At 51.0% G+C, this 24285-nt stretch overlaps 1 protein-coding gene across 14 annotated transcripts in view; it reads right to left on the reverse strand.

Moving 5' to 3' along the window:
* The window catches only part of LOC129468655 (calcineurin-binding protein cabin-1), a 169943-nt gene that overhangs the window by 56128 nt on the left and 89530 nt on the right, over positions 1–24285 (reverse strand). For all 14 annotated transcript variants that reach the window (XM_063622714.1, XM_055254489.1, XM_055254487.1 and 11 more), the window contains 2 exons: positions 9050–9232; positions 3055–3386 (listed from right to left, as the gene is read on the reverse strand). In XM_063622714.1, the coding sequence (XP_063478784.1) occupies positions 3055–3386; positions 9050–9232 (515 nt within the window). The remainder of the gene's footprint in view (positions 1–3054; positions 3387–9049; positions 9233–24285) is intronic.

A 24285-nucleotide genomic window follows, 5' to 3' on the forward strand; every position in this document is an offset into this window, starting at 1 on the left:
CATTGGAGCATTTCGGTTTTTTGTTTTGTTTTTTTTTAGAGGGAGTTTTGGTCTTTTGCCCAGGCTGGAGTGAAATGACGTGATCTCGGCTCACTGCAACCTCCGCCTCCCCAGTTCAAGCGATTCTCCTGCCTCAACCTCCTGATTAACTGGGATTACAGGTGTGCACCATCACGCCTGGATAATTTTTGTATTTTTAGTATAGACAAGATTTCGCCATGTTTGCCAAGGTGGTCTTGAACTCCTGACCTCAGGTGATTCACCCGCCTCAGCCTCCCAAAGTGCTAGGATTACAGGCGTGAACCACCGCGCCCAGCCTCATTGGAGCATTTTGGATTTCAGATTTTTGGCTTAGGGATGGCTCAGCCAGGTAAGTATAATGCAAATATTCTAAGATCTGAAAAAAAGCCAAAATCCAAAACTCTTCTGGTCCCAAGCACTTTGTATAAAGGATATTCAACCTGTACTAGACCCAAGATAGCTAGTTTTAGGGTGGTAGAATTGTGGTTACCTCCCTCCAACTTTTCTTTAATTTTGACATAAATACTGTTTTCTACTTCTGAAAAATTCATCAAGAGAAGGGGCAGGCTGTAATAACAGCATTCTGTGTCTAGTGCTGAGCTAAGCACTTTACATGCACTGGCTCCTTCAAATTCAACATAAAGCCATTTAGCAGGGAAGTGGAGGGTGGGTGGGTGCGGCCCGTATCGCCACTCAACTCTCCTCCCACCCAAACCTGCTGTCCCTCCCCACTTCCCTTGCACAGGTGCCAATTCCTAATACACATTTTGTACCCGAAATTCCATCTCGGCATCTGCCTCTTGAGAAGGTACCCTGTAACAGGATGAGGAAGGGTCTGAGCTCACTACTAGGGAACACCAGATCCTGGTCAGAGCTGACCACAGCTGGAGGGGGCTGCATGGCTGCCTGAGGATGCACTTGAACAGAAGGACACCAGAGGTGGGGGAGGACAGGACGATGGTTACTAGTGTCTGTTCCACTGATGTGTGTGTGGGCTCTTGCAGTGGGCTCTGCTGCTCCCAAAAGAGGGAAAGGGGAAAGTTCCCAAAGCAATGGTGAGCCCAACAGAGTTCATATCAGCCATTGCCCCTCAGGCCCAAAGACGGCTTCAGCAGTGCGGACATGCTGGTTGGGGTTTATTAAGACCCAGGTCCACCTGGGTACAGAAGGCCTGGGGTACAGAGGTAAGGTCCACTGCCAAGTGGAAGCTGAGCATTGAGCAAGCCAGGCTCCAGTGTGGCACCAACAGCCAGGGAAGCCGGAGCTGGCCATCGTTTGCTAGCATGCACTGCACCTTGAACTACAGACCAAAGCCCCAGATGATGAGACTCCTTCCCACCCAGACCTGTGTCACCTGCTGTGCTCTGAAGAAATCAACCAAGCCACATGAGCATACCGGTCACTGTGGGGACACAGCACTTACCTTCTTGGACCCCTGCATCTAGTCCCCCAAACAGAATTCTGTGAAGTGCCACTTCCTGCACATAGCCAGTGCCAAGCCAGGGCCCATCTCTTGGCCAACTGTCCATTCTGGTTCTTCAAACATTCCACTGAGGATGCTGGGGGGAACCAGCAGGAGACCTCTAGGAGGAGAACCTGACAGAGTCCTCACAGCTAGACCCTAAAGGTCACCCCTGCTTGCGTAGCATACCTGGCCCTCTCTGGCCCTTGCCCACACCAATGCCAGCCCATAATGGCCACCTCCCTGGGCTGCTTGCTCTGTCTGGGTGCTCTCCCTTCCTTCCAGACCAATGCTGTCCCCTACAATACAGGTCTCAGCACAAAAGGTGTCTTTGCAGAGGCACAACAGCACCCTCACCCCTCTATGCACCCCGTTATTTTCTCTGTGGTATTGTTTAAATGAGACGTGCTTTACTCATCTGTATGTTTTTATTTTTTATTTTTTATTTTTGTTTTTGAGATGGAGTCTCGCTCTGTCACCCAGGCTGAAGTGCAGTGGCCCAGTCTTGGCTCACTGCAACCTCTGCCTCCCGGGTTTGAGCAATTCTCATGACTCAGCCTCCCGAGTAGCCGGGACTACAAGCATATACCACCACGCCTGGCTAACTTTTGTATTTTTAGTAGACGGGGATTCACCAGGTTGGTCTTCAACTCCTGACCTCAGGTGATCCCCTTGCCTCAGCCTCCCAAAGTGCTGGGATTACAGGCGTCAGCCACCACGCCTGGCCACCTGCATGTTTTTAAGTCGGCCTCCCCCTTAGAATATAGCTACATGGTGCAGGACAACGACCAGGACACTCCCCAACACCTCCTGGGTGAGGAGAGACTAAAGGAAAATAAAGTCACCCCTATTATTTAGGTCCTGCCCAGGCCACATTACCTCCCCAAATCTAAACGCCAGCAGAAGAGGTCTGGCTGGGAAGCCCCTGGAAGCACTTAAGCCTGGGGCACAGCTGTTAAGGATCGCTACATCATCTGCCTTCCAAAAAGAGCTGGAGGAGGCTGTCAGCACCCAACCCCCATGAAGCAGAGGCTGTGAAGATGGTTTTGGCAGCTGCAACAGAGAGAAGAGCCCAGGGGCAGGGTATGGTGAGGAGGCCCCTGCAATATGCAGCTGGAGAGATGGAGCCTAGGGCAAGCAAGGCCGGAACAGAGAGTAAGCAGGGCCCCTAGGGCACCTGGAAGATGGGCACGCTGTCGCTGAGATGATGGGTGAACGGCAGGGGTGAGGGAGCACGACATCAGAGTTTGAGTCGCTGCACAGCCCTCACAGGAAAGAGTAGTTGAGCCTATGGACCCTTATCCCTCACCCCATAGCCTATCCCTGAGACTGTGAGACCCCCTACACTCCTCCCTCCATTCCTGGCTGTGACCCTGGGCCCTCACCACCGGGTTCCCTGGCAAGCTGGCCCACTCCTGGGGCTGGCCCTGCCTCCTGCAGCTCTCCTCGCCCATCCTTCCCATGTGCTGCTACCGTGAAGCTCCAATCTGTCTTAGCTCTGCCCACTAACCTTCAAAGATGCCCAGCTGCCCTGGGAAGATCCAAGCCCCCTTGGCCCGGCAGCCACTCACCCGGTGGGTCTTGCTGTAGGTGTAGAGGAAGGCCAGACGGTAGAGACTCTTATAGTGCTGGGGGAAGCGGCTCAGGCACAGGCGGAAGGAGGCGATGCACTGCTCTGTGAGAAACTGCCGCTGCTCCTCAGCACCAGCCGGCAGCCCCTGGGGGAAGGCCACTGGCTCCCCTGGGAGGTCCCCTCTCTTCTTTCCATCCCACAGGGTAGGTGTGGATGCTGAGGGCTTGCCAGGGATGCAAGCAGAGGCTGGGGTTTCTGCAGCAGGCTTCTGGACACCTTGCTCTGCAGCCCGGAAGCCTTCTGTACTCTCCAATGACTCCTCGTTTTTTCCTACAGTTGAGAAGAAGGAAAAGAAAGTCACCCTGGTTTTAGGCCCTGTCCATGCAGTGGTCTACCACCAGTAACGGAGGCGCCTCGGTGAGGTGATCAGCATGGCTGGATCAATGCCCTTGCTGAGTGGGTGCTGGACCCAGCAGCAGGAGGCACAGGGCCCGGTGCTGGCTCTGCCCCAACTGAGGTCTCCCACTCCATGAAACAGGCTGTCCCAGCTGGCATGCAGTGAGGGACCCAGAGGCTACAGAGAGGGGGAGTTATGGGCTGGGCTCTGGGTCTTCCCCTCTGAATGGTGGCACAGGCTGTCCCACCTCTGGGGCTGGGGCATGGGGAAGCAGCCCACAAAGGGCAGGTGTTGCCACCACCAGCATTGCATAAAACACAGCCAGGGTTCACGAAGTATCACACTTGCTCCCCTGCTCAGTGCTCGGCCCACTGCCTGCCCCAACTCCCTCTCCAGGGTTGCCGCTGCTATATGTGAGCCAAGTGCTCCCATGTGGGCCCTCAGGTGACATGAGCCCAGCTCCTGAACACCCAGCCTTGCTCCACCAGGGGCCATGGGGCAGCAGTTCACATCAGGATAGCCCAGGCTGGGTGGTGGTGCTGCAGGGCTGGCCCCAGGATGATGACAGTGGCCTGGATGACCTTGGGCTAGACCCTGAGATACAGGCTCCTTGGCTACAGAAGAAGAAAGCTGTCTGGCCCGGGAGGGTGGGACAGATGGAAAGGGCTGGGGAGCAAGGGATAAAGGCAAGGGGTCCTGTGGTCTGCGGATCCTTAGGCACCCAGGAGCATGGCACACCCTGTACAGCCTGCCTGGAGGAGGCCAGAGAAGCAGCCAGCAGCACCAGCTCTGAGGTGGTGTGCGATGGCTGAGCCCTCTCCCTACTGTAGTAGCGGCCTGGAGATAGCTGGGGCCTGCTGGGGCAGGGCCGAGTGAGCAACAACCAAGGCCCCCAGTTCTCCGCATGCTAAGTCAAAGCCTATCTGCAGACATCAGATGTGTGGCCAGATTGCCCACCATCACTATTCTCGTTGAGGAAAGAATCTGAGCATTCACTCCCTATGTTCCCCTCAGCCACCTGCTATTAGTCTGACCTTCCCTCCCTGCTCCCCTGCAGCCCACCCCACCGCTCTCCCTCAGTGTCCTTGCCTCTCCACCATTACTCCTTCTCCTGGAGCCATTGCCCTTCTCCCTCCCCTGCATCGCTGCCCCCAGTGGTGTTGGCAAAGAAAAGCCATAAGAGCATCTCCCCTCCCCCAGGCCCAGAGCCTACCATGGGCTGCCCCCCTCCCCCCACCCTTTGAGGTGGCCCTAATGACTGAAAGCCAGGAGGTCCTAGCTCCTTCCACACTATACTGTCTTCTCATGTGAGCTCAAGAAGTTGCCTGCGTCCCACAGCTTAGGGCTGGCACCCATCTTACAGGGGACACCATCACTTTATTAAAAAATGTGCCAGGTTTCTAATGTGTTCAAAACGTGGCTCACCAAACAGGGTAAGCCGTAATGCTAGGATCAGCCCTGTGCTAGGCACGGGGGAGACAGAGGAATCAAATGATGATGTAGGCCTCTCAGCGGTTCACATCAGGCACTGAGAGCTTGGACACAAAGACACACAGAGCACAATTTTTATGGAAAGCAGGCAGAGGGTCAAGAATTCAGCCAGAGTTCTTAGAACACATAAAGAGGAAGAAAACAGCAATCCTAGACTGAGTTAGAAACCCAGCTTCAGGGAAGACCCGCTCAGGCACCCCTCTCTCAGAGAGACAGCTATTCTCTTTTCTTTTTCTTTTGCCTATTAAACCTAACCTCCCCCCCAACAAAAAAACAAACAAAAAACCCCCCGAGAAACAACAACCCAGTTTATAGGCTGGGCGTGGTGGCTCACACCTGTAATCCCGCACTTTGGGAGGCTAAGGTGAGAGGATTGCTTGAGGCCAAGAGTTTGAGACCGGCCTGGGGCAACATAGCAAGACCTCATTTCTACAAAAAAATTAAAAAATTAAGCAGGTGTGGTGGCACCTGTAGTCCCAGCTACTCGGGAGGCTGAGGCAGGAGGATCCTTGAGTTCAGGAGGTTGAGGCTGTAGTGAGCCATGATCACATCACTGTATTCCAGCATGGGCAACAAGGACGAGACCCTGTCTCAGAAACAACAACAACAACAACAACAACAATCAGTTGCCTAGGGGTCTGGGTGGCCTAAGGGGCCCCGGAGAGATGGGGCGAGCTGCCTCACCCACAGCATCCACTCCCACTGCTGAACAGGCCTCACAGGTCACTAGAGCCCTCCATTTCCTTACTGGAAGAAAGAGGGTCAGAAATGCCAACAGGACCACACCACGTTTCCCAGCCAGGATGTCCAATTCTAACCCTAGCTGCGTGAAGATGAGAAAACTTCCTTCTACCAAGAGAATGCAAGTAAAATGTGTGTTCTGGCTACTCTAGCCTAGGCCAGTGCCTGCCGCAGGCAGGGAAGACTGGCTTGGAATGCCTATGGTGCATATGCCAAGGCCAACAGAGCACAGGAGCCATCTGATCCACATCAGCCCATGGAGGTCCTAAGAAGAATAAGGCACAGACATGCCCCAAGCTGAGCCTCTGGACTGATGTGTACTGATGGCCCAGTGAACTCAGGGGGCCTCATTATGGAAGAGCCTGGCCCTCAGGTGGCTACACATCTTGGCAAGACACCAACAGCTGAGAGGCCCAGACCAAAATATGCCCCAGCAGGGACCTCAAGTCTGTCTCTTTTGACTTCTGAGATCATCTTACTCAAACTCTACTGGCCTGAGAAAAGAGCCCAGTGAGGATGCTCTCCACAAAGGGCGGGCAGGCGAGATGGGAAGGAAGCTGGGCACTGGCAGGTCAACTGCCCCCAGGGCGGCTTCCCCCCACCGACAACCATTTATCACCCTATCCTGCGTGTGGTGCATGGGCATCGTCACTAGGCCTCTAGTTGACCAGGAAGGGGCAGATGTGGCCAGTCTGGCATGCCCTTGTGTCCACTGCCTGGATCACAACAGGTGCTTGTCAACTCTGCTTTGGGTTTTACCCTCTTGCCCTCAGAACGATATAATAGAGTGGGCTTGTGTTTAAGTGATAAAACTGTGGACAACTTTCTCCTAGATCAAATAAATAAATCTCTACTCTTGCGACCTTCATATTTTACACTTTTTTTTTTTTTGAAGCTCTGCCCCCTGCAAAGCTGAGCTTCCGCTAGCTGCAACAATCACTTCTGGGAAAGGCTCTTTCCTCAAGGCACCTCCGTCAAGGCCAGAGTGGAGAAAGACAGCTTCTGGAGAATTAAAGGAAGGAGGCTGGTCCTTGGGCAGTGTGACAGCTTGTGCTTGCTAGACACGGTGGGAGGGAGCGCATCTCAGTGCCAGGCAGGATGTGGCTGTCAGATCTGTTTCTGCTTTCCCTCGGTACTCAGTGCATGGTGCAGATCTGGACCTGTTGTGCCCTGCTGCTTGATAACAAATACGCATGAGCGAGGGCCTGTACCCCACAACATTAATGATGGAGGAAGCAGCAGGCTGGTGGTAGGACTCTCCATGAGGGTGTGCTGGGAAGGCAAATGGTGTGGAGCACACTTGGGGCCCACACTCAACACTGCCCAGGCACTGCTGTCCCGGCTTTCTACAGGGAGGCCAAAGGCTGCTCAAGTACTGCAGACTGTGACGGCCAGGCTGCTACCCAATGGGAGTCCAGGGGAGTGCATGTTAGAGATCACCGCTGACCAAGACCAGGCCTGGATGAGTGCTCTGCTCCCAGAACTATCTGCTAGCAGTGGGCTTGGGAAGCATTCCCTGCCATACCTGCTCTCCCAACAGGAAGTTGATCAACTTCACCACCATGGTTACCAAGAAAAGCTGGGCTTAGAGAGGAGGAACATGGCCATGGAAGCAAGAGGTTTCATTTCATGCTTATCAGCTATTGTGGTGACCTTTGGTCCTACCCTAACTTTCTTCACCAATGGCCAGCCCCACAAACTGTCTGCTTAAACCACTGGCTCTAATGGAAGGAGGGAAGAGGCAGGACACTCTTCATGAGTCTAGAAGGGCCTGTATAGGCTGTGCCAGACCAAAGCCAACTCACTCTCTGCTTCGTTCCACCAACACCCATGTCCCCTTCCCCATGTAAGTGGGAGAGAAGCTCATGATGACACAATAGCACCCACAGTAGTCATGGCTTGACTGGCCACAGAGCACACATGGTAGGTCTTACTTGTCTGATAAGTTTTAGAAATCTTATTTTTAAGAACAGAAATGCTGTATTAGAGTGTTAAGAGTGTAAGTTACCCCCCCCAAAAAAAAAAAAAAAAAAAAAGAGTGTAAGTTACCTTTTTCCTTCCCATTCCAAACTTCCTACAGTGTGTTTATGTCAGTTACAGAATGTCAACACTGGCTGGCGACAGCATAGTGACTGCCTGGTGAGAGAGTGGGGTGGTGGCCTCATCTCTCGATGAGAACCAGATACAAATAAATCCACATAGTAAGTCCTCCATTCTGTGCCCTCTTATCTAGTATCTCTATCAGGTGTCCCCTAATGGGGATACTTCCAATCTACTGGAGATGTGGTCTCATGCCCTTCTAAGTCCAGCCAGGCGAGGCTGGCAGGGAGCAGAGAGCTAGGAGAAGTCTTCCTTAGTGTAAATGGCTCTGGCCCCACTGCCACACCTATGTGTGAGCTCCCATCCAGGGCTTGCTCTGAGACCTCCTGGGACAAGGCCTGGGTCCCTCAGGGAGGCAGTTTATCACCAATGTTTTTCCCCATCCATCCATCCATCCATCCATCCCACCCGGAGAGGTAGCATGGGGTAATGGTTAAGGGTGTACACTGACAGGGCAAATTCCAGACCTTCTCTGAATCTCATATTCTTCAGTTATAAAATGGGAATAGTCATTATGCTTTTTTTCTAGGGTGCTTGGTAGAACCAAATGAATTAACACAGTGCCCAGCACAGAAAAGAGTATGGGGCTGGGTTGTTGTTATTACTGTTTGAGAAACACATGTAAGCCCTGGCCCTGGCCAGAGTGGGAAAGCTCTCAAATCCATAGCTGACCAGCCACAGCTCAGAGTGGGGCCAGGAAAGCCCCAGCCTGCCTGTGATCTCCCAGTAAGCCCAGATGTGGGGCTCTGCCAACTGATTTCTACAAAGAGGGCCTGGACGCCCCAGGAGAGCTGGGCATACCCCCAGGCTTAAATCAGGGCCCTCTGCCCCCCTCCCCCAAAAAGGGAGATTTTTCCTGAAGACCTCATATGATTCAAACTAAAAAGAGAACACATTTGTGACATTTAGGATCCAAAGACTTAAAATAACCATTTACCACCACCAACAAAAAAAAAACAGAGCACACTGATGTCACAGACATAGCTTTCCTGGGCTGGGTTGTGAGGGTCATAACAACAACAGGCAGCATCCCTGAGCATATGTGGTGCTGGGCTCTGTGCGCACCCTCAGGAGCTGCCTCGCTCAACCCTCACAACCCCGGGGCGGGCACTGGGACCATTCTCATCCTACAGGGAGAAAAATGGAGGCCCAGAGAGTAAGTGACTTGCCCAGCCAAGGTCCCTGGGCCACGAAGCTTTCGGCTTTGCCCAGATTGCCACAGGACATCAAAGTGGTTCTAATTCACCGAGTTAGGGCTTCATACCTCTTTCTTCTGTGGCCCCCTGAAGGTCTTTACCCGTCGCTCCTGCTTGGGAACTGAGAATGGGCAGCCTCTTCTCTGTGTAGGATTTCCTGGAGCCTTCCAGTAAGCTGGTGGGCTCATTAAAGAAGTCCTGCGTCGAGCTAGAGTCTGAGAGCGCTACGGCTGTGCTGTCCTGGCTTCGATCTGAGGGGAAAAGGAGAAAGAGAGGGCGAGAGCATTAACCTACACCACCTCCAACACAGGGGGCCTTCCTATGGTGAGTCTCCCTGCCGGTGGCCTGGGGACTGCCTTGCAGGAAATGGCCTGAACACAGCCATTCGACACTGCTGGGCCCAACCCATCCCAGAGGCCACGGAGCAACTCACCAAAGGCACCAATCTCCATGGTCAACCCTCCTGGGGTTCCCCCAAACAGTGGTATTCTGGTAAATGTTTAACAACTGGCTCTCAGGGAAAAAGAAAGTCCTGATTAATAGCACTTACTGATTTCTGGAGTGTAAATATTCCCACCATGGCAATTTTCAAGTTACCAACGTGCTGTTGTCAAATGTGGAGTTAGGAAGAGATGCACAGTAGCCACCATTATGTAGTTTTTCTACCATATAAATATAACAAATAAATGAAGTGGGAAAGAATTCAGGAAACATTTTTAACCTGTTAGTAAAAGCCAGGTGTGATCTGGAAGAACTCTAGATCTCTGGGAGCCACAGATGTAAAAGGAGTTTGTACTCACTCACTGGCTGCCTTCTTCGGACCTTCGCAGGTGCTCATGAGAAAGAATAGGGGCGGGGCAAAGAGGGAAGTTGAGGAAACCTTCCTGGGAGTAGTGCAGATCTGGAAGGGAGGAGTGGTTGATGCTATGGAAAAGGTACAAAGCCTACCTGGAGGAACAGAAGCCTTCAGGCATGGAGGTGGGGGAGGAAACCTTGTTGCTTTCAGGGTACAAGTGAAGACCCACTGCAGCTGGGGAAGGGAAAAGGAAAAACCTTCATTCTAAGGGAGGGGCAGGAAATCATCTAGGGTCCAAACATTAGAGGTCTCCCACCACTGAAGAAGGAGCAGAATCACTGAGAAAGCGCCACCCCTGAGATGCAGGGACACAGAGCCCACCTAAGTCTGAGGCTGGGACCAAGACAACAGAGAACTACCCCATGTCCCCAACCCTAGGCTGGCGCACTGAGTAACAAGCAAGGGAGTCTACTGCAGGGAGAAGGCAAGAACATGGAGAAGTACCCTCCCTGAGGTGCACACAATGGCCTAAGGCTGAAGGTGGAACTGGAATGTTGAGAAAAACCTTGTGGCAAATCAGCTCCCCTACTAAGCACAAGGTAACATGAAAGGAATTTGAGCTTGGGAGGTTGAGGCTGCAGTGAGCTATGATTGCACCACTGGGGCACTAAAGGTAACCATAGCAACAACAAAACCCAAGCCAGCTCAATTTCTGACTAGCCTAACTCAACTTTCCCTACTAAAAGCCTAGAAACAAAAGAGGGAAGCCTATTCCAGGCATAAATATTACTTATTTCAGTTTCTTCTGTCCTACACGTGATATCTGGTATTCAATGTAAAAATTATAAGACACACAAAGAAAGAGAGAAAAAAGTACATCGTCAAGAGACAAATCAATCAGCAGAACCAGACTCACAGATAACCCAGATATTGGAACTACATGTCAGGGAATTTAAAATAACTAAGATTAATATGATTCATAAATATGATTAGTATGTCAAAGGCTGTAGTGGAAAAGCTGAACAACATGCATGAAGAGACAGGAAATTTCAGCAGTGAGATAAAAAAGGCAAGAGTCAAATGCAAAGGCTAGAAATAAAAAACACAGTAACAGAGATGAAGAATGCCTTTCACAGACATTGCAGCCAACCTGACACAGCTGAGGAGGAAAAGGAAATCAAAACTTGAAAACAGGTCACTAGACATACTGACAATCTCCAACTTACAATGGTTCAACTTAAAATTTTTTTGACTTTACAATGATGCAAAAGTGATATGCATTCAGTAGAAACTACACTTCAAATTTTGAATTTTGATCTTTTCCTGAGCTAGTGATATGCAGTACAATACTCTTGCATGAGATATTCAACACTTTATCATAAAATAGGCTTTGTGTTAAATCAGCAGTCCACAACCTTTTTGGTACCAGGGGCCAGTTTCATGGAAGACAATTTTCCACAGACTGTGGGGGTTGTGGGGGATAGTTTCAGGATGAAACTATTCTCTGGCATTAGATTCTCACAAGAAGCGCACAACCTAGATCCCTCACATGTGCAGTTCACAATAGGGTTCACGCTCCTATAAGAATCTAAGGACGCCTGCCACCGATTGGACAGGAGCCAGGGCTCAGGTGGTAGTGCTTGCCTGCCTGCTGCTCACCTCCTGCTGTGCAGCCCAGTTCCTAATAGGCCACGGACTGGTACCAGTCTGTGACCTGGGGGTTGGGGACCCCCGTGTTAGATGATTTTGCCCAACTGTAAGCTAACGCAAGTGTTCTGAGCATGTTTAGGTGAGGCTGGGCTAAACTATGATGTTGGTAGGTCAGGTATATTAAATGCATTTCTGACTTAATTTCAACTTACGTTCGTTTTATCAGGAAATAACCCCATTGTAAGTTGAGGAGCATCTGTAATCCAAACCCAGAGAAAAAGAGTGGGCAGGAGGAATCAGAATAGAGCATCCAAATGATCCAACATGCTAAATGGAGTCACAAAAGGAGATGAGGGTGAAACAGGACAGTAGAAATATTTAAAGACATAATAACTAAGAATTTCCCAAAAATAATAAAAGACATCAAATCACCAAGATTCTCAGAAAACACCAAGCAAGGGAAAGATCTCTCCACACCATTAAAAAAAAAAAAAAAAATCACACCTAGGTGGGCCATTTTGAAACTGCTGAAACCCAAAGATACAAAAGGTTGAAGGCAGTCAGAGAAAGATACATCAGATACAGAGGGACAAAGTTGAGAATTACAGCAGACTTCTCATTAGAAATTACACATATCTGACAATATCTTTAAAGTGCTGAAAGAATAAAATAATTAACTCAAGATTCTATACTCAGTGAAAATATCTCTAAAAATTGCAGGAAAAAAAAGGTTGGTTTGTTTGTTTTTTTCCAGGCAAACAAAAACTGAGGGGATTCATTACCAGCAGATCTGAGTTACAAGAAATGTTAAAGGTAATTTTTCAGGTAGAATGAATATGAAGCCAGATAAAACTTCGATCTACATAAAGAAATGGAGTTCCCCAGAAATGGTTAAAGTTATGGTAAATATAAAAGACCTTCTTTTTATGTTCGATTTTTCTAAAACATTATTGTTTACTTTCTAAAGCAAAAATAGTAGCAATGTATTGTGGGCTTACAGCATATGTAAAAGTGAAACGAATGAAAATGACTGCAAAAGATGAGCAGCTCTTCCACTGCCTACGAAGTAGTACAGTATCACCTGAAGGCAGACTGCAATGAGTTAAAGGTGTATTTTGTTAACCCTAAGGCAACAACTACATTTTTTAAAAAAAAATGATACTATAATAAACCAATAGTAGAGATAAAACACAACTTAAAAAAAATTTTTTTTTTGAGACAGGGTCTTGTGTTGCCCAGGCTGGAGTGCAATTGCACAATCTCAGCTCACTTCAATCTCTACCTCCCAGGTTCAAGCAATCCTCCTGCCTCAGCCTCCTGAGTAGCTGGGACTACAGGCGTGCCCCACCACATCCAGCTAATCTTTTGTATTTTTAGTAAAGATGGGGTTTCACCATGTTAGACAGGCTGGTCTTGAACTCCTGACCCCAGGTGATCCACCCACCTCGGCCTCCCGAAGTGCTGGGATTACGCGTGAGCCACCACGCCCGGCCGAGAACTATTAAAAAATAAAACTTTGTCTTGAACTTTACATACCTCGAGGTGAAGCTCAATAAACTAGCAACCAAGAGAGCTAAGTTCAAGTTCGTCTTGTGCCATTTACTAGCTGTGAGACCATGGGCAAGTTAAGTCCCTTTCTCACCTAAAAACTGCAACCACATATCATCTCACAGAGGTCCATGCCACACTGGCCTCTTGGGGAACACAAGGAGAAAGGCAGACACAGTCCCCTAGGGTCCACCAACCCTTTGCTCAGCTACCTTAAAAGCCTGGTATTGGTCCATGTTTAGTTCCTGATTAGTGCTAATCAGCTGGGTCCTACTGGGAGGGTAGGCATGAGCTGCCTAGTAAGCAAACTTGCAACAACATATAAACTTGTTTGGCTGGGTGGCTCATGCCTGTAGTCCCAGCACTTTGGGAGGCCAAGGAGGGAGGATTGCTTGAGCCCAGCAGTTCAAGACCAGCCTGGGCACATACAGAGATGGCCGTCTGTACAAAAAATTAAAAAAAAAAAAATTAGGCAGGCGTGGCAGTTACTTGGGAGGCTGAGGTGGGAGGATCACTTGAGCCCAGGAGGTTGAGGCTGCACTGAGCAGTGATCATGCCACTGCACTCCACTCTAGCCTGGAAAAACAGAGTGAGACCCTGTCTAAAAAAAAAAAAAAAAGCAAAATATAAAGTTGTTTCAAAAAAGTTGAAAGCCTGGACTCTGGAAGATCCAGGCTGATAGAACTGAAATTCTGCTCTGTCACCTACTATCTCTGAGAGCCTCTGTAAATGCCATAATTATTTACACTTCAGTTTCCATGCATGTAAAACTGTGATAACACAAGCACCCACTTCACAGAACTATTATGATTAACTAGGTTAATACACATAAAGTGTTTGAATCAGTGCCTAACAAACAGTAAAGGTTCACAAAATGTCAGCTTACCAATACTATTATTTCAGAGAACCTGGGCATGTTTTATCTCTTATGTCTCAAATTTGCCATTACAGATTTAGGTCTGAATGAGCAGAGGGTTTTGCTGATGCCATATTGGAGGCAATACCTAAGCAGCACCATGTAGATGGGGGGGTAACATTGACACAACAGGCCTGTCAAAGTGGGATGGCCTGCACAGAGGATACTGAGGATCAGGTCTGTGCTCCAAAGGGTGCCCTGCTGCTCTGGCCTCTTCACCCATGTCTCATCATATACCAGGGTTTGGAGACAGTGACCTTGTAGGCATCCCTGCCATAGCCCTTCCTTCATAGCTGCCTTTGCCATGTCCACTGCCCAGGAACTGGTGGATCATAAGTATCAGCTGGGCTGACAGAACAATGAGAAATGAGGACTTGGGACGTGTGTAAGACCCCTGAGTGGAGGAGCACAGACCTGACTGGAACCTCTGTCTCACACTTGTGAAAGGCTCTTCCCTGACTTACAAAGTCAGAATACAAGGCTCCATGAGCACTGAATGGCGGTTACGAGCAGGCCTGCAGCGCTCACAAAATGTCCCAAACTTGAGTCCCCAGCATGAGGGGATCAAGAAGAGGTGGGGCAGCCCATTTGTTGTCTGTGTGTAAAGGGAGGATTGGCAATGGGGACCCTCTAGAGGCCACGCAGGGTCATTGTAGGAGCTTAAGAGTTGGGCTCCCAGACCCACTTTCCCATCCCAGATCTGCCACTTAGGGGTTGGGTGATCTTGGCCAAATGATTTTGCTGCTCTAGGCCCCCACTTCACGTTTTTTTAACATGACTGCCATTGTCTTCCTACCTCTGTCCCTGACACATACATGGGATCCCACAAAGGCGTGGCTAGTGCCTGGCACACAAGTGACAGCCCTGCAGCATTCACTCTGGCCCTGATAGTGAGAACACCGATGGCTTAGACAATGCTCGTGAGGCCTCAGAGTCTCTGAAAGACAGCAGGCCATGCCCCGCAGCTGAAGTCTCCCTGAAAGACAGGCTAGGGCTGGGTCTCCTCAGCCAGCCTGCGACTAGCTGAAGTCACTGCACAGCTCAGCAGCACATCCTGCGGCAAGCTCCGGGAAGCAAGCCTTGCTGGGATGATTTCACCGACTGGCAGGCTGCCCCACGAGCTCACCGGCTCACAGGCTCTTTTGGGCTCTGGGCCTAAAGGAACTGCCAATTTGGTGGAATCCCAGCTGTGATCATTATGAAAACTAAGGATTGGTTTAGGCCAGTAGATATTTACTCTCAAAGTGCTAACACCCTCTTGATGCTGCAATGTGAAGGAACCAGGATCCATCCAGCAGGCAGTGAAGGTGACCAGACCTCACCAGGAACTGTGTGGGCAAGAAAGGACAGCACGCTGTGCAGGGGCTTCTGCTCCCTGATGAACAACCACCAATTGAGTGGGGACTCTGTTTAAAATAACATCCACAGCAGTGGAACAGGACAAGCACAAGCCAAGGGACCTGGCAGGGACAGAGGGCTGCTGACTACACTTTGCCAGGCCCTTCCTGAGCCTCTCAGACACAGATGTGAGAATCTGGAACTGCCAACCATCTAAAAAAACAGAGAGCAGAGACTGGTACTGGCCCTGGGGGGCACTGTGGTGATTCTAGACAAACCCTTGTTTAAGGGGTAATCAAGGTACCTAAGTGGCCCCGAGGAAGGCCCTGCTGATGGGGCTCACCACAGTCTTGGGTGCCACCTGCAGGTCATGATGCTGGGGTGGGCTGTTGGGGCAAAGCTGGAGAGGCAGGGGCTATGTACACAGAGATGAGATGTCTAGCTGGCCTGTGAAGCAAGCAGGTGGGAGAGGTGCTTGCCAAGGTTCCCGCCCACTCCCAAGAGGGCAGCACCACAGGAAGGAGTCCAGGGATGTGTTATCTCTTCAAATGAGAGCCACCAAAAGGGACTCAAGGCCCAAGGCCCACTTTCTGCTCCTTTCAGATCTTGTGTGTCTGAAAGGGTTGGCACAGCCTATTTAAAATGACCCTGATTTCAAATACTAAAAGTCAACCCAAGGTTTCATACCAAGTTTCAAGCCAGTCAGACTAAAATGACACCAAGTTTCAATTCTTTCACATCAATAGGGCAAAAGGGATGAATGAAAAAGCTCTTAAAGAATGGCTCTATCTACCTGGGCAGACAGTGCCCCAGCCCCCATTCCTCCTCTTCTGGGGAAGCAAACTTTCTCTGGTACTGCTGACTGAAGACCTCAGAGAGGCCACAGACAGACAGAAAGACAGACAGACAGACATGAACAGTGGGGTAAGTTTGCCAGGAATATCGCAGAGCATGTGAAAAGGACCCTCATCCTGCCACCAGCTGGGCTGCTGTGGATGGGACAGCCCAGGGGCTGGGTGAGTCAAGGTAGGGAGGACAATGTGCCACAGTGCTGGGAAAAAGCTCTTGGAGAACAGGATCCCTGCAGTTGGATAAGCTGGCAGGGCAGGCAGCAGGGAGGGTTGTTTGGACTGCGGTGTGTAACCCAGAGCCACCCCGATTCCTGAAGCAGGAAGCCCCTGCTCTGGGAGGCCCCTGAAGAGGGGCAGGAGAAAAAGGAAGGATGCCGCTGACTACTGTCATCTCCCCACTCCCAGCAGGCCCCTCTGCAAGGTCATCTCTCAGGTTACCAGACCCACAGCCAAGGGCCAGTGCACACAGGGAAGGCTTCTGGGAGAAGACGGTCAAAGGCTTCTCTGGGGTGGGACCCCCATCCATCAGCCATGTACCTTCGGGCAAGGACCACTCCCTGAGCCATACTCCACCTGCTACCCGGACAGCTGAACGCAGCCTAGCACCATAATGCACCGCTCTCATGCTGCCCAAGTGAACTGGGGAGTCTTTGAGTATGTGTGGAGAGGGGATTCTGGCCTCAGGAACAGCCTACAGGTCTGGCTCCAGTCCTACCTCCTCCACAGGATCTTTGGGATCCTGTGGCCCTAGGTTCAAATGGGCTGACGTGCAACTTTGTGTGCTAATGGCCTGTGCTGAGCCCTCAGAGGACTGGCTGGGTCTGCCTATGCTCTGCAGACAAAAGCTGCCAAGCCTGGTGGCAGAGGCATTCTGTTCTCCTGCCTCGCCTAATAGAGCAAGGCCAGATGGAAGAAGTCAGAGTCAGGCTGTGGTTCTGTGGAGGGGCTTTTGGGTGAGGAGGGGGTTCTGGGGCCCCTGGTTCTGAGGCAGAGCAAGAGACAGATGGAAAGCCTCTTTGATGTAGGAGAGCCAGACTTAGCCTAAACTTCCTATGGGGCTGGGTGAAGACAGCCTTCCAGGGAAACAGGAACCCTGGATAGAACCTCCAGAGACTGTCCACAGTCCAGGTATCTAGCCTTGAGTCTCAGGAGCTGAGAGCTGATTTCTTTAGCGAGCTGCTTGGAGGCCAACAGGAAAGAATGGCACTAGCAAGCAGGCTATAGGTTGGCCTTGCTCTTTTTTTCAGAATGTTCTTTTAAAAATCTGCCCACACAAAACCTGTTCATACTAATTAATATTTGTGGCAAGATTATAAATATTTTATTGTTACTGTTAATTACTGGAATGTTTCGTGTCTAGGCATCCGGGCCACGCCAGCCTTCCCTCTGAATCCTTAGGGGGATGTGCATCTGCCAGCCAACTGGTTATTAAACTGCCTCCCTCTAAGCTCCAGAACCTTCCACTTCCAGGGTGGGATTTGCAGGATCAACTGTAAAGGAATGACAGCTGGCAACGCAGAGCAAAAGAGACCTGGCTCGGTGACAGAAAGGCTGCGTGTCCCCACTCAGTGTGAGAAAAGACTCTGTGTTCTGAGTCCTCCTTGTTCAGGTCTGACTCAGCTCAGATCCCTTGGACAATCCCAGGATTCCCAGGCCAGCCTAAAAGAGCTCTTCAGTTACAAGATGCAAGTTTCCAGTGTCTCTTTAAGTGTGTTTCCTCCATTTGCTCCAGCAGTAAGATCAGAAACAGCTCACGGCCATTTATTCCATCAGCCTGGGGCAGTGAAAGCCTGAGGAAGAAGATGTATGGTTGTGCTACTGGAACAGCTCTGACTAGTGCCCCAGAAAAGACCACAAATGTCCTGCCGACCAGGAAACAACAGGTTTCTAAGAACTGTAAACTTGGGTGGAATTAATATTTTGAGAAATTTTCTGACTAGACAAAAGCTGCCTCAGTCAATCCTGGCCAACCACAGGAAAAGAACACGTCTACCAGAAGCAAGGCTGGCCCTGGGAAATTGGGGTGCCCATTGTCAGGCTGAGAAGATTGGATGGATGCCAAAGAAAAGTGATACGAGAAACCTGCGGGTCCCTGAGAGAGAGGCAGATACACAGCAGGCAGCAGGTGGGCACGAGGGCATCGTGTGAGGGCCAGGCTGCACCACTTGTCCATTCTTTGCCAGTGCTCACAGGTGAGGGCCAACTGAGCACTGCCAGGCACCTCAAAGCCTGGCAGACATATCAGAAGCCTGATATGTGTAGACACCGTGGTGCTGCCCTGAAGGGGCCTGATGCTCAGAGGCCTCATCATGCATCTCTCATCCTGTCCTCTGAGCCAGGAAAGGCACTGACCAGGAAGGCCTCGGGAGGCTTTAAACATTCTCCTGACCAAAGGCAGGTGAACAGCCTCTCTTGATATACATGCCAGAAGAAACAAAGCAGTTCTGTAAGGTGTGAGGCTGGCATCCCCCAGCCATCTAGTGAGCTTCCCAGGAAGGCTCTTCAAAGGATGATGGAGGGAAAATCGTACCTTCCTTAGGGCCCAGAGAGAGAGAGATCCTGTGACCACATCACTCTCCCTACTGCCCACAGGAAAGAGCCCAACCCTCGGAGCCCAGCTGCTTTCCCAAGCTCTCACCTCAAAGTCTCTTTTTCATCCACCCCAGTCACCTCAGTATCCAAAAGCTGTAGGACTCTCCAACCTCCATGTGTAAACAGGCCTGCAGGCCTCTCTAGAGACTACCTTCTCCAGGAATTCCTCCCAACCCACCAAACCCCAGAACTTGCTCCCATCTGCCAGCTCATGGCACTCCTCCTTGGCACCAACTACTGCCCCATGATACCATGGGACATCAGATCCAACCTGGGAGCAGGAATCAAGGCACCATCATCTTGACTTTCCCCATGGCACCCTTTTCCATGCCTGGCACACAACAGATGCTCAATAAATGCCATGACCAGCTAACTCCTAAAGGTTTTCAAAAAGCTAAGAATGAAAGAAGAGAACAAAAGAGGTGACTGGCTCTTCCCTGACAGCCTCCCCTGTCCCCTGCCCATCAGGAACAAGCAGAACAAACTGAGCTCCACTTACAGTCTCTCCCACTTTGAGAAGGTCTGTTTAGGAGCGGCATTCCAACCAGAAACTGACCTCCCCTTAGCCCTAGGAGGGGAGGTCACTGAGCAGAGGCCAGGCTGGGCCTGCCCTTTAGGACTGACTGCCATTCACAGCTCCCCGCCCTACACAGCCTTGCCCTGGTGGGCTGAAGACACAGGACCCACCTCAGAGCATCAAGGCTACTGTGCACAATTTGCATTTTTACACATTTGTCCTTGTAAAGATAATTTGGTATGTTAGAGTCTGTTGCCTTTGTTGTTTATTTTAAAGCAAGAAAGAGCAAAGCAATGGAAATATAGGACTGGGCCACCTGCTGGAGGTGCAGGCAGGTGGGCAGTGGAGAAGAGGCCCCCACTGCATCTGCCTCTGGCCAGAACTGGGAAGATAGGCCATCAGCAGGAGCCAAGCGCATCAAACACACTCTCCAAATCACAGGGCGAGCAGACATGAAGGTGCTCCTGGTCACAGGGGTAGCAGGGAGCCGGACTGAGAGCTGAGCATGCGGGTCTGCGCTGTTCCCTGAAGCGAGCCGTGACAGGTGCAAGCAGAAAGACAAAGCCTGGAGAACAGAGTGTGGTCAGGGTTAGGGGCAGCACGGGCAATATTGGTGGAGGCAGCATGGGGCGAACAGGTGAAGATGAGCGCAGACGGCACATGACACAGACGGTGACAGCATGGAGGTTGAAGATGGATGGCCACAATGGGGGCTTGGCACAGGGCACCCTGGGCTCTCCAGTAAGGCCCACACCCTAAAACCTGGGGCTCAAGGTAGCCTGAGACTCCTCAGTGGCTCTGTCTATGCTGTCAGTGGGACTAGGTAGGCATCACCACCCTTGGTGGATACCAGCCTCCAAGGCTCCCACTCTTCTGACCCTGGCTGCTCCCTCTCCCCAACCCCTCAAAAGAAACACCGACACACCCCTCGGCTCTTGGCTAAACTTTGCCTCCTCGGAAAGGCCTCTTGCCCCACCAACAGGCCCAGGTTTCTCTGGGATGAACAAACCCCACCTCTCTGGTGCTGGCATCAGTTGACCCTCAACCCTCAGCTATGTAACTGACTGATTTGCACCAACCTCCTCTACAGCAGGGACCAGTGCTGTTCTATGCACCTGGCACAGCACTGATGGGACCACCTGGATAGGCATGGCCACAGGTTGGCCAAAGACCCTAGAGAGGCTCAGCCCCAGACTTACCACAGCACAAGGCCTCCGAGCTCTGAGGCCTTTTCTGGCTCTGGCGTTCTGAAGTGACATGAAGCACGACAGGCAGAGAGCAAGGATTTTAGTCCAAGAGAGCCACTATCGACACATCCCAAAGCAGGGCTGAGCCAGGCCAAGTGACGAACCAAGCCATTCTGTAATGGCCAAGTTCTCTGGGCCCTCTGCTGAAGGACAAGGGAAACACACACAGATTCAGTCTCTGCCAGGGTGGCCAAGCACAGGGCCTTCCTAGTGTCAGTCTCACCTCTGGCTAGGGGTGGAGGGAGATTCAGACCCACTATCTCTTGGCTATACCCTGACTACAGCAGGCAGTTTTGGATGAATGCCTACCTGCCCTCAGCTCAGGTTCCTCTTGGGGAAACAAGGGCATGACTGAGCCTGCAGGGCAGTTATGAAGTTGGAGACATGCTACTACCCTGCAGGCAACTGCCCAGAGCCCAGCACAGAGCAAGCACATAGCATTGAGTGGTAGGGCATAATTACACAAGGGCACACACACACACACACACACACACACACACACGCATACTGTACACAGCGTAGGGGCAGAGGTCTTGTTCAAAGATCTCCTTATGTTGTTTGAACATGTATAAAGAGCAATCACTGGGAACCCCCTGAAGGTCACAATGTGCTCCTCAGGTCACCTTGTTTTCCTGGTCAGGAAGCTTCAACACTAGGGATTTCAGCCCTGTGGGCAAATTCCAAGAGATTGATGGAAGGGAGAAGTTAGGCAGATGGGGAGCACAACCAGCCAGAGCTGCCAGCAGCACAGCAGAGGACAAAGCTTCTCTCTCTGTTGTTCTCTCCCTTGCTCTCGTTCTCAGCTTGGCCAGAGGTCAGCTGTGATGCCCTCCTGGCTGTTCCGTGAAGGGCTGGCTTTGACACCAGGCTGCGGTAGAGTCAGAGTAACCTGAGGGGCCAATTCCAAAGGCTTTTAACCAGAGTTATGCACAGGCTGCAGGATGCTCCCCACCCTAGTGCAGGTGACACAAGGTTGCAGGTGAGGGTGGTTCAGAGAACAAATTTGGGTCCTATGAAGCAGCTATTATCAAATGTCAAGCAACCCACATATACCTGGAGCTATTTTTCTAAATCTTTTCTAAATCTTAAACCAAATCAGAATTGATCCTAGCTGATTTCTAGTTTTGAAGCAAAGTCATACTAATGTGGGAAGGCAGCTCCAATGCAAGGTCTCCTAACCATGCCCAAGGAAAGTCCTGACGCCTGGCTCCCTCTCCCACTGCTGGCAAGTTAATTGTTCTGTGGGGGTAGGAAACCGGGATCCAGAAAGCCCCATGCCCAAGCCCACTCAGGAGCTGCTCCTTTGGAGGACACTACCTCCACCTCTTGTGAGGCCATGCCACTAGCTGGAGAGAGGTGGGGTACAAACTGAGGGGGATTGGCCCCAGAGCTCAGGCTCTTCCCTCTATGCAGTGCTACCTAGGTCTTACCCTAGTTCCGCCAATGACTTGGAGAACTCCATCTAGGAGGTGGCTGCAATGTGCTAGCACTTTTGTTTAATACCCATAAGGAAGACATTACCCCCATTCAACAGGTGAGGAAATTGAGAAGTGAAGTCCTTTGTCCAAGGTTGCAGAGCACATATGCAATGGAGCTGGGACTGGAAATCAGATCCTTTGACCAGGGCCTGCTGTGCACTTGCCTCCCTGTCTGACCTCCCCGTGACTGCTTCTCCTCAGCTGTACCAGGGCTAGAAGCACCCATCACCCTCCTCGTGGTATGAGGGCTCAGCGGTGGCCTGCAATCAGTGCTAACACCCCTCTCCTCCCACAGTAGACCCAAGGCTGGTCTCAGGCCAAGAAGCTGAGTGGAAACTAGGAGCTACATGTTCTCCCCCCAGGAAGGAGAAGCACGAACAGAGGTGGGCAGTGTGGCCCCTTGAGGCCACCAGCACATCCCCTGACACCAGCAATCTGCTGCTTCTCCCTGGAATCTGGGCCTTCCCCTAGGAACTAGTATAGCTACTGAAAGGGCCACTTTAACATTCTAAGATCACAGCTATTTTAGGACCCCAAACATTTTCATGTTGCAGACACTGCTTTCTCTCAGAGGTGAGGCAGCTGAGTTCTGAAAGCACTACGCAGCCAGGCCTGGGCAGAGCACACAGGTGGCCAGTGCGGGGCTGGGACTGGGCAAAGATGGGCCATGGGATCCTGATGGCTTTGTATCTTTCACAGGAATCACTTTGAAGACATTTTTTTTAAACAAATGTTCAAAACTGTGCAACCACTGAAACCATATTTGAACTTATTTGTATGGCTCCCTCTGCAAACTTCCAGAATAAATAACTAGCATGTTGGCACCCAGGACCTGTCATGCCCAGTTGTCATGCCTAAGTGATCTGCAGTGGCTCACCAACAGCTTCATGCACACATATGTGCCAACATGGGACAGCTGGCATCATGGCCCCCTTTCTGAGGTGCTCCTGCCTCCCTCCTTTCCTGCTTCTAGAGGCGTACTCAACCCTAATGAGCTGACATCCAAGCACAGTGGCGCATGTGGCGTGAACTCAGTGGGAGCCTGCTGAGCTGCAGAGGACGGTGCTTGGGTTCCCTAGCCCAGGTGCATGCGAGCAGGGACACATGGCATGTGGACAACCAGGAAAGGCATTCCTCTCCTGAAAACTTTGGCATAGTGCTTCCTCCCAGAAAGCAGCTGGGAAAACTAATTCTCTGAGCAGGGATTTGCTGCTAGTATGTTTTCTCAATATTCTCAAGAGTAAAAGTTTGGGAACAGGGTGATTAACTTAACTAAGAAGGGGAGAGAGGATCTTAACAGGGAAAGTCTGCAGAACTGAAGATTGGAGGAGCAGGTGGGTCAGCTCCTCCCACCTCTGCTTAACACTCTGGGGTGGGCAGCGAGGTGTCAATGCTGAGGCTGGGAGTAATGACATGAACCTTCTGGGAGGTAAGAGACACAGCACACATTCAGATCCTCAGCCTCTCTCTCAACACGCATGCTGCAGATCCAAACCAAACCCAGGAGGGGACGCTGCAGGTCTCCTTTCCTTTCTTGAGAATAGCAAATCCTGCCCCCAGAGAAATGGAGCACTGGCCCCCTTGTCATCCTTCTCCAGCACTTCTTTAAACCTGCTCTCAAGCCCTATCCACTCAGTTCAGAAAGTTGGAGGCAGATGCCCATGCTATATCCAGGAACCCGAGCACTGGGCAAGGGCCTCAGCAGGGCGCTAGAGCGAAGGTGGTGGCCCCCCTCAGACCTGTACTGGGACTGAACTTCAAGACTACCATGGTGCCCTAGAGTGCCCATTCTTACTCCAAGGATCCCTTCTATAAAGACTACCTGGCAGGAGGCAGAGCCTTTAGGACCAATTCTACCCACCTACTAGCATCCCTATGCCTTGGGGAATGCAGAGCAAGGCCTGTTTCCCCAAGCCCAGATGAGATGAGTGACATAGGAGTGAGGGCCCAGGTGTCTTTTGACATTGTCACTACCTCCCAGGACTCCACTTCAGTCGTCCTCTTAAATTACCAATTTGGCTTATCCCAGCAAGTACTTTGTCACTAGCTTATCACTATAAAAGTGAGAGAACATGAAGAAATCGAGCTACAGGCTAGCATGCAAGCCTCCTAATGTTAGTAAAGAATGTGGTTGAACAGTCGCCACCTGCCCCATCCCACATGGCATGGCCACACATATGGTCCCAGGTGACTCCCATTAACAACTTATCTGGATTCTCAGGGGTGACAGACTTAGAACTAGTCACGGCCTTCCCTCAACCGTCAGAAGGACAGAGCAGTAACAATGCGCTGCTGAACAATGCAGGCATCACTAAGCTGACTGCACCAGGAGCCACTCCAGGAGGCCACAGTCTTCTAACTTCCTTTCAAA

Source organism: Symphalangus syndactylus, chromosome 18, assembly GCF_028878055.3.
Source record: "Symphalangus syndactylus isolate Jambi chromosome 18, NHGRI_mSymSyn1-v2.1_pri, whole genome shotgun sequence".
Taxonomy (NCBI): domain Eukaryota; kingdom Metazoa; phylum Chordata; class Mammalia; order Primates; family Hylobatidae; genus Symphalangus; species Symphalangus syndactylus.